Genomic DNA, 9,929 nt, shown 5'->3' on the forward strand with positions numbered 1-9,929 from the left:
AGGAAGGCAGGCAAGGCAGCTTCTGGGTTTAATTTACATGAGTTGCCTGGTTGGGGTGTGGGCTGTAGAAAACCCTGGAGAAAAATCTCTCAGATATCTCTTCAGTGTTTTTCAAGAGCTAAAGTGTGTATACTAACCCATGTTGCAAATTATACCATTTGCTAAACTGTATACATATACATATACTGGTATGTGTATATATACATATAAATGTACATATATACATACAAACACACACACATATATGTATATGCATATATACATACATAATTCATGCTCTCAATGCTAGAAAAATATCAACCTTTCATTGTCACAATTTTAAATTTTTATGTAATCATTCAATTGTTCAGTGACCCATGAGGCTAAAGTCCTTGTATACATTTGAGATGAATTTTGCCTTGGGTCCTTGTAATGGCAAAATTCATCTCAAACGTATACAAGGACTTTAGCCTCTTCCAGATGTCCTTCTGGATAAAGCCACAATGGTGGGGGCCAAGGCAGAGGCGGTTAGGGGCAATCAGGCTGGCAGAGGAGAGCAGTTAGGGTCGATCAGGCCAGCAGGGGATAGCAGTTAGGGGCAATGAGGCCAGCAAGGGAGAGCAGTTAGGGGGAAATCAGGCCAGCAGGCAGAGGCGGTTAGGGGCGATCAGGCAGGCAGGCGGGCGAGTGGTTAGGAACCAGCAGTACTGGATTGCAAGAGGGATGTCTGACTGCCAGTTTAAACTGGCAGTCGGACAACCCCTGAGGGGTCCCAGATTGGAGAGGGTGCAGGCCGGGCTGAGGGATGCACCCTGCTGTGCATAAATTTCAGGCACCAGGCCTCAAATATTATTATATTTATATGTAATGTCCAGAATAGGTAAATCCATAGAGACAGAAAAGAGACCAATGTTTTCCAGGGGTTGGTGAATTAGAAATGGGGAGTGACTGCTAATGGGCAAAGGTTTCTTTTGGGGAAGATAAAGTTGTCCTGAAATTGACTGTGGTGATGGTTGCACTACTCTGAATGTACTAGAAACCATTGAATTGTAGATTTAAATGAGTGAATTGTACAGTATGTGAACTAGAACTCAATAAAGCTGTTAGATAGATATTGTCAACCTCTACCACATGTATCAGGACAATACCTGGTGCCTCTCAAAGACACATATGTCTATGCTCTGTAAATGCTACATTCTAAAGCAGGGGTACAAGACCTCAGGTAGCTTTTTTTTCTCTTCAAGAAGTACATAATTCTTAATTTACACTAAATAGAAGGAGTAATGATTCCATGATGAATGAATAGAAAGTAAAGCCCATTTTTGTCTACACTTGATAATGTAATTACATCATTTTAATGAAACCTAAACAGATTTGCCATTTAGGACCCAAATTACCTGTCTGGACTGTTTAGTCTGTCACCTCCAATTACCTGAGGTTGCCTTAAGAAAGGTTGAGAAGTATGGCAGCTCAGCACTTGGAAGGAAAAACAGATTACTCATCACACACGGTGATCTATTAGGGTCCATTTGCAAATCTATTTACAACTGATTTTCAAAACCTTTTTACATTTTTGGCTCTTTTCACGAGATTTGGTGTGGATGGTATTTTGCATTAGCACCAATAGGGCAGAATTAGTTGTCCTTTAATTCTAATTGAGAAAAAAAATATTTCTGTTTCTACAGTGTAGATTGTAGGCTCTAAGTGCTAGAAGCAGCAATATTTTTTTTTTCTGAGAGAAGAAACTCAGAGAAGGCTTTGAGGAGACCGGGTTTCTACTGAGCCTAAGGTTTTTGAGGTAGGAAAAGCCACTTCTCTTAAGGTGCCTCATGTACATCAGTGAGCTCAGAAGGAAAGCATTGGATGGGCAGTGTGTAGGTAGACTCATTCAGCTTCCCCTTACCTATTACATGCTCCATGAATCCATCTGGGAAGATGGTAATTTGCTCACTGGGACAGATTTTCCGGGACATTGCTAACTCTATGGAGCAGGCAGACCTCAGCCAACACGTGTCAAGTACAAAGCATTCTTGCCTCCTTCTTTATGGCCTTTCAACTTGCAAAGCATCAGTAACTACCCAGGTTCTCCAGGTCTTCTCAGCTTTTAGGAAACAGCAGTTCCTTTACAAGTTGTCACTGGCATTAGACCACTCTGCCCTGTCTGTGTGCAGTAGTGGGCAGAGCTGGAACTGAAGCGGGCAGAGCTGGAGCTAAAGCAAGCTCAGAAGAGCTTTTTCACATTCTGACTTCCTGCATTTGTTCTGGAAATCAGTTGCAGTTTAAGACAAGAAAAATTCATGTCTGTGCCTCATTCAGATTAGATCCACACTCACTTAGAAAGAGGAAAGCATTTAATGTGTGGGGACAGGGTTTACAGGCTTCCTTCCTAAGAATGTGTGTTCCTTCCAAATGGTTGTGGAACAAATGTGCTATTTTAAATAGCAGTGATTATGGGGTATAATCAAGACTCTGTGTTTAGTGTTAGGGCATGATAATATTAGTATCTAATAGGTATTGAGCCTTGGTTAAGTATATTGCTGTTCTCACTTTACAGAGAAGGAAACGGAAGCTTAGGGCCTGTCCAGGGACCCACAGCTCAGAAGAAACCAAGTGGATCTGAATTGAGATCTTTCTCCTAACCACATTAGCACACTGCCTTTGGGAGTAAATAATGTCCCTGTTACAAGTCAGACTGAGCTCTGATTTGCACTCGATACTGGGACAGGAGGTATAGATGTAGATTTAGATTTGATTCCATACCTAATGGTGTATGTAATTACCTGATTACTACTATTAGTATATGGCACTGTTTGCTGAGATGCCAAAGTTTGTATTTCATGTAGGAAACTAGACTGGCAACCGCAGCTTAACACATTAATGCTGGTAATTAGTGAAGCTCTAACTTAACTAAATGGACCATTTGAAATCAGTGTGTAAATGGAAGTACAGTAATCCATCTGTCATCCCAGTCTACCTCTTTTGTCCTTAGTTTGGATACTGGATGTAGTTCTTTAGACACCTAGACATTTCTAATAAACTGTGTACAAAAAACATCAATAAAGGGGAGAAATGCTGAAGTCCTGATAGGGCTTTTGGTTGATTGAGTCCAACCAATAATGCCCATTAGGCTCTTATTTGATGGACGAGCCTCCGGTCTAAAGTACATAAGCTGGATGTAACCTTTTCCTCCCTTTCCATACAGGTGTTGAGTCTGATTGGTCTCCAATGCATGAGGCTGCAATCAATGGGCGTCTGCTCTCTTTGAGGAGTCTCATCAGCCAGGTAGGTAGCTTTTGGAGAAAAAAAGAAGATAAACATTAAGCACATCCTATTGCTCACCACACTGAGAAAAAAAAATCATAGTCTGATATTAAGATATAAATTCCTCTTCAGCAAAGCGAGGCGAATCTGATCCTATCCAACCATTTTTAAAATTTGGAGGCTGGCATAATACTAGAATTTAGCACAATTCTATGCACATAATAAGTACTATAATAAGTATCTATTAAATGAATAAAGGGGAAATTAGTGCATTTAAGTTGTCTTTACTTTATTCAATATAGACTATGTTCTTTAAAATTATCATGTAATTTTAGTTCTTCATTGGAGTGATTTTGCCCCATAAGGGACATTTGACAATGTCTGGAGACATTTTTGGTGCTCACTACTGGGAGTGGGCATGGTAGCGTGATACTGGCATATAGCAGAGAGAAACCAGGGATGTCACTAAACATCCTACATTGCACAGAGCAGTTCTGCACATCAAAAAATTAGCCTAAAATGTTAGTAGTTCTATTGAATCTTCAGTTGATAGTAGCTCTGCCCAGTTTGATATTAATTTTAAGTCACCATTCAAAATTCTAAAGTTTTTGTTCAGTATGTTCTGTTTTCTGAAAAGACAATAGATCTTTTAAATTAGGAGCTCTCGACATTTTCTGACTATAATCCCCTTTGACAGTCTGGCAAAGTCTATAGACCCCTTCTCAGATTAATGTTTTAAATACACAAGACATAATACAGAGAAAAGCTATCAAGATATTACATGACAAATGTGTGACACTTCTTCATTAATGCATCAAAGAAGATTTAGTGGTGATTCTAATGACTACCATAATTTCTAAGTAGGATGAACATATATTTTGGCTATTTTAAATATTTGTAAGAATTGGTATGTAATAAAATTATCTGTGATTCCTCTCCATGATAGTCCTATAAACTGTTATTACTACTGTGGTTTATTGTCTACATCCATAATTGAATAAATAATTGAAGGACATGATACATTTCAGATAGTGGTTAGTGAAAATAAATGTGCTTTCAAAACAAATTCCAATTTCACGGATTTTTCTAGAATAAATAACTCTCCTAGTAGAAAGCAATTTCTAAAGAAAATTTTCAGACTACTCTAAGCCCCTATCTTAAGCTGTTTTTGATAGCAACAGCTTATTATAAGTAGAAATTTAGATAGTAACTCTAGCTAAAAGAAGTTAAGCTTCTTCACAGATAAAATGTGACATTTACCTTATTTTAATAGGACGAAAAATGATCATTGCAGCTTTTATATGTCACTTATTAAATTGGACTCATACTCATTTATATTCAGTAATTTATACGTTTACTGAACATCAGCCAGAACTATGCCTTTATCTAAGCTCTATCTCATTATTTGGGCAAGTTATCTTTGTGGAACCTGAATTTCTACTTTTATAAAATGAGCATTCCAATACCTATCTGCATTAGTCAGATATTCCTGTGGAACAAGCCACCTCAAACTCAGTGGCATATGCAATAAACACTTCTGGCTAACAAGTCTTTACATCAGCTGATCTAGTCTGGGTTTGATTTCAAGCTGTGGGTTGGGTGCAGCTCTGCTGCATATGTCTCCCATCCTTCTTTGACCACTGGCTCCATGAGACATTTTCTTCTCATGGCAAAAGACTGGAACATAGCAGGGCAAGCCCAACAATGCAAGAGTACTTGCAGGAATAATTCCTTGCCATGGAGCTCATCAAAACAATAAGCCAACAAGTGAGAGGACAAGAGAGAGAGCAAAATGAAAGTCAGTCTTGAGTATAGGTACCTAAGAGTCAAATTGTTGGGTCATAAGTATTATATCATCAACTCTAATAGATACCGTCAAACTTTTCCTGAATGGTTGTATCATATTACATTCCCATCAGCAGTATGAAAGATCCTTTTTTGTTTTTGTTTTTCTGCATCATTGTATATTGTCAGATTTTGAGTCAGGTGAACTTTTAAAAGAGTTGTCATACTGGGTTCCTAGCTGAAAACCAACCTTAACAGAACCGATGCTTTGCATATGCAATAAACATGAGTAAATTCCCTTATTCTGCTCACGTTCCTTCCTCCAGGGGTGGGGTGTGAACATCCTCACAGCAGATTGTGTGTCCCCACTCCATGAAGCCTGTCTTGGAGGTCATCCCTCTTGTGCATCCATTTTATTAAAGCATGGAGCTCAGGTAAGTGCTGCTCAAATAACATCTTAGAAACCATGAATGAAAAATTACTATTTCTATCCCTTCAGAATAATTCCCAGCATTTTTGATTAGCCTGATTTGAAATGTGAAGAGGGATGTTTTTCAAAAGTATTATGTCCATCAAGGTTGTCTGCGTTAGCAATAGATGTACCGAATTTTCAGCTAGAAAGTAATAGTTCCTGTCTATCTCATTCTCTTCGATACTCAGTACTATTAAATAGCTGTTAGATTTCTGTCTTCATTCTAATGGCTTGAAGGTAGTGAAATATTTGTAGAAAACACACAACATTTGGCTTCTGATCCAAGTAGTGGTCCTAAGCCAGTGATGGCGAACCTTTTGAGCTCGGTGTGTCAGCATTTTGAAAAACCCTAAGTTAACTCTGGTGCCGTGTCACATATAGAAATTTTTTGATATTTGCAACCATAGTAAAACAAAGACTTACATTTTTTATATTTATTTTATATATTTAAATGCCATTTAACAAAGAAAAATCAACCAAAAAAGTGAGTTCATAGGTGTCATAGGTTCGCCATCATTGACTTGGCCATCTCTACCATTTACTAACATTGAAAACTTGAACGAGTTACTTATTGTTTGAGCTCTAGAGTCTACATCTTAAAAATGGAAGAAATAACAAAGAGTTGTGTAACTTATTGTGCTACTTCAAGAATTGAAATATATACAGTATATGATTATTATTTGGAGAATGAGAATCAGGATAGCATAATGAGAGATCCTAGAGGAAGAAGAAGGCAAAGCCATTTAATTTGAGTAAGTCTTCCATTAACTAAGTCTTCTCATGCTCAAAAGTGATAGGAAAATCTGATCTGAAAATTGTATATGACTTGCTCATATTCTCTTAACCGGCATTTATTATATTTATTGAGCATGTATTGAGCATTTATTATATACCTAACTGTGGATAAGACTTTTAGGAACTCTTAAACTAAATGAGACAACCCAATAAACAGGGGTTTTAAACGGCTATAACACTAGCTGCTTCAATACATGAACACTAGCCTAACACAATGAAAGTTTGTTTTTTGCTCAACTGAAATTCCAGTGTGGGTGTTGCCAGGTGGGTGGCTCTTTCCCAAGGGTTATTCAGGAATACAGGCTTCTTCCATCCTGCTCCACTATTTTCAACAAGTGGCTTCCATGTGTGCTCTTGGGGTAATCTCCATTTCAGGTGGTTGAAAAGATGTGGAGATTTGTTCATAGAAACTTTTAAAACAAGTCTAGGTAGTAACATAGATCACTTTTGCCCACATCCATTGGCCAGAACTCAGGCCACATCTAACTGCCAGGGAGGCTGGGAAATATAGTATGGTTGTATGCTCAAGAGAGAAGAAATAGCATCTCAGCCACAGAAAGCATTTACAGTACACTATTTTTATCCATTAGTTTTTGCTGTGTAGCGAACCACACCAACTTAATGGCTTAAGACAACAGCCATTGTTTATCTCACAATTCCTTGTGTTGGCTGGATAGCTCTTTTGGTCTGGGATGGTTCAGCTGACCTCAGCTGGGCTTACTTATGCATTTGAGATTAGCTGATAGATTGGCTGGAGCAGGCAAGTTCATGGTAACCTTGAATGGGTTAGCTGAGATGTCTGGGGAGCCAGAAACATCTCTATGTGGTCTCTCATCTTTTAGCAGGCTGCCTGGACTTGTTTACATGGTAGCAGGGATTCCAAGGGAAGCAAAAGAGGGCAAGGTCTCTGCTTGTAACACATTTTTTACTGTCCCATCAGCCAAAGCAAGTCACATGGGCAAGCCCAGATTCAAGGACTGGAAAAAATAGTCTCCATCTTATGAAGACTTGCAAAGCCACACTGCATACCATGCAGAGAATCTGTGGCCTTTTTGCAAACTATAATGTACTAAGTGTTAATTGTAAGGGGGTTGTTGGAAGCACATAGACGTGCTCCCAATTCATTATTTCTCATGGGGAGAGAGACAAAACAGGCTTCCTTTAGGAAATGAATGATGTCTAAGCTGAAACCTCAAGGACCTATTGAAGTTACTCAGCTAAATGGTGGGTTGGGAAAAATGGTGGGCTTCCTTTCCACTGGGAATACCAAATGCAAAGGTCTGGAAATGAAAAGCACATTTTTGTGATTTCAAATCATTCCTTATAGCAGGAGAATAAAGTGGGTGGGATGGGTCAGAATACAAACACCCTTGTTGTCCATGCCAAGAAAATGAACTTTGTCCTGACAGCAGTAGAGAGCTATAGGAGAGTGCATCATCAGATTTATATTTTGGTTAAGGAAGGGCATCCAAAACTTGTAAACAGGGCCATGACTAAGGACAGGCAAGAGAGGTGCCTACGGCACAAACTTTAAAGAGCTGCCCACTTTTAGAGGCATGCAGCTCTTTTGTGACCCTGGGAGTGTCTGTCTCCTTAAATTTTATACCCCTGAGTGTCTTTTGTCACTGGTCCTGGCCTTGTCTCACAATATTATTGTTTAACAGTTCACCAAAGAATTTATTAACAATATAGAAAAATGCATCTGCATTTGGCTTTGCTCTTTCCTATTCAATGATAGCCCAAACCCTGTGAAGAGAGATGTTAATTTGTAGGTTTCTGTCTGATTTCCAATATTAGAAAAAATATCCCCAAAGATTATACTTTTATACCCCAATAGGGCATTAATCAGTTTTGTGTCTAGCAAATTGATTTCAGCATTCCATTGAATGACTTACATAAATTCTCCTTTCAGCCAGCCTTACCATCTTACTGGTTCCCTCATTAATGAATGAATTGAGAGAAAATATTTGACCTGTGTTCAACTCTCTATTTGTATGAAGGTCATGTTTTAAAAAATTTTTTAAACAATTTTGGAAGGTTACTCTGGCTGCTGTGAAGACACTGGATTGATGTGGCATGGGACTAGGATGGAATGTTTAAAATAAAGAGGTTACTTTGTAAGGTATTGAAATTATCCTAACTGGTTTCCAAGTTTGCGTTCCTGGGGAGGGCATGAAGGAGACAGAGCACTCAGTAACATTCTGGGTGCGTTACATTCCATGCCTTATTCATTTTTTCACAATAACCTCGTGGAATTTCATATTTTTGCCTCCATTTTGTGGCTGTGGAAGTTAAGGCTCAGAGAAGTTAAAATACCAGCTTGGAAGTGGTGGAGTGTAGATTTGAATGCAGGACACCCCATTGCTTTGTCTGCATTGTGGAGCTTTTCATTACAGGTGGATGGCGTTGCCACAGACTGGCACACTCCCTTGTTCAATGCTTGTATCAGTGGCAGCCAGGAATGTGTGAATTTGCTTCTGCAGTATGGAGCCAGCCCCCACCCTGCATGTGATCTGGCATCTCCCATCCATGAAGCTGCTAAGAGAGGTAAAGTTGTTGAGCATTTGTTTTCCCACCAACCCTTCAAGGGACCTCCCTGTTGAAAGAAAGAAGGAAGAAGTCAGTTTTAGAGCAGTAGTTCTCAAGGTCGGGTCCCAGGTCGGAAGCATCAGTGTGACCTAACATACAAATGTAGATTCTTGGGCCTCACTCCGGACCCATTGAACTAGTGACTCTGGTTCAGCCATCTTTGTTTCATTTAAAAAGCCCTCTCTGGTAATTCTGATCAACAGGAAACCTGAGAACTACCTTTCCAGAGCATTCAAAATGTTGTTCCCAGGGCCTGTCTTTGGTGAGGTTGTATGTGAGATTCCCTGTCCCATAGCCTGCACTGTGCCCTTTCTTCTTCAAGTCCATATTCAGTCTCTGTTCCTCCATACCTCTACTCAACTCAAACTTCCATTTCTGTACTTGGACTGATTGCAAAGCTCAAACAATTAAAAAAGGTGGATGGTTGCTAGTTGCTTAACATGGCTAGTAAACTCAAGTGCAGTTCCACCCAGAGCCGATATTACATCTATGGTCAACTTATGAACTGATGGCAGTATTCTAAGCAAAGGAAATAACTTAGGCCCCCTGGACAAGTTGCTGGCAGATTTCAAAATATGTTTACTAGAGGTAAGGGGTGGTAGTAAAGGAGGCCAAATATGTGGTGACAGAAGGAGACTAGACTTTGGGTGGTGGGTCCACAATGCAATATAAAGATGATGTATTATAGAAATGTACCCTTGAAACCTATATAATCTTACTTATTAGTGTCACTCCAATAAATTTAATTAAAATATTAAAAAAACACGAAAAATGAGGAATGTGTTTCCCTAGCTAAGAATTCATTGTGTAACTGTTTTCTCCTATTTTGGACTGCAGGCCACATGGGGTGCATCGAGTCCATTGCAGCTCATGGGGGTAACATTGACTATCATATCAGCCACCTGGGCACTCCACTCTATTTGGCTTGTGAAAACAAGCAGATAGCCTGTGCCAAGAAGCTTCTGGAAGCAGGTAAAAAAAAAAAAGAAATGAGGAGGGCTGATGAAAAGTAAATTAAATGCATTTTAAAGTTTTTATTTTTTATTGT

At 39.1% G+C, this 9,929-nt stretch overlaps 1 protein-coding gene across 3 annotated transcripts in view; it reads left to right on the forward strand.

Annotated features, from left to right (window-relative positions):
- Nucleotides 1-9,929, forward strand: part of ASB9 (ankyrin repeat and SOCS box containing 9) — a 20,309-nt gene that overhangs the window by 3,610 nt on the left and 6,770 nt on the right. For all 3 annotated transcript variants that reach the window (XM_006775221.2, XM_015571436.1, XM_006775222.2), the window contains 4 exons: nucleotides 3,182-3,261; nucleotides 5,352-5,459; nucleotides 8,689-8,839; nucleotides 9,719-9,853. In XM_006775221.2, the coding sequence (XP_006775284.1) occupies nucleotides 3,182-3,261; nucleotides 5,352-5,459; nucleotides 8,689-8,839; nucleotides 9,719-9,853 (474 nt within the window). The remainder of the gene's footprint in view (nucleotides 1-3,181; nucleotides 3,262-5,351; nucleotides 5,460-8,688; nucleotides 8,840-9,718; nucleotides 9,854-9,929) is intronic.

This window comes from Myotis davidii, unplaced genomic scaffold (assembly GCF_000327345.1).
Source record: "Myotis davidii unplaced genomic scaffold, ASM32734v1 scaffold889, whole genome shotgun sequence".
Classification (NCBI taxonomy): domain Eukaryota; kingdom Metazoa; phylum Chordata; class Mammalia; order Chiroptera; family Vespertilionidae; genus Myotis; species Myotis davidii.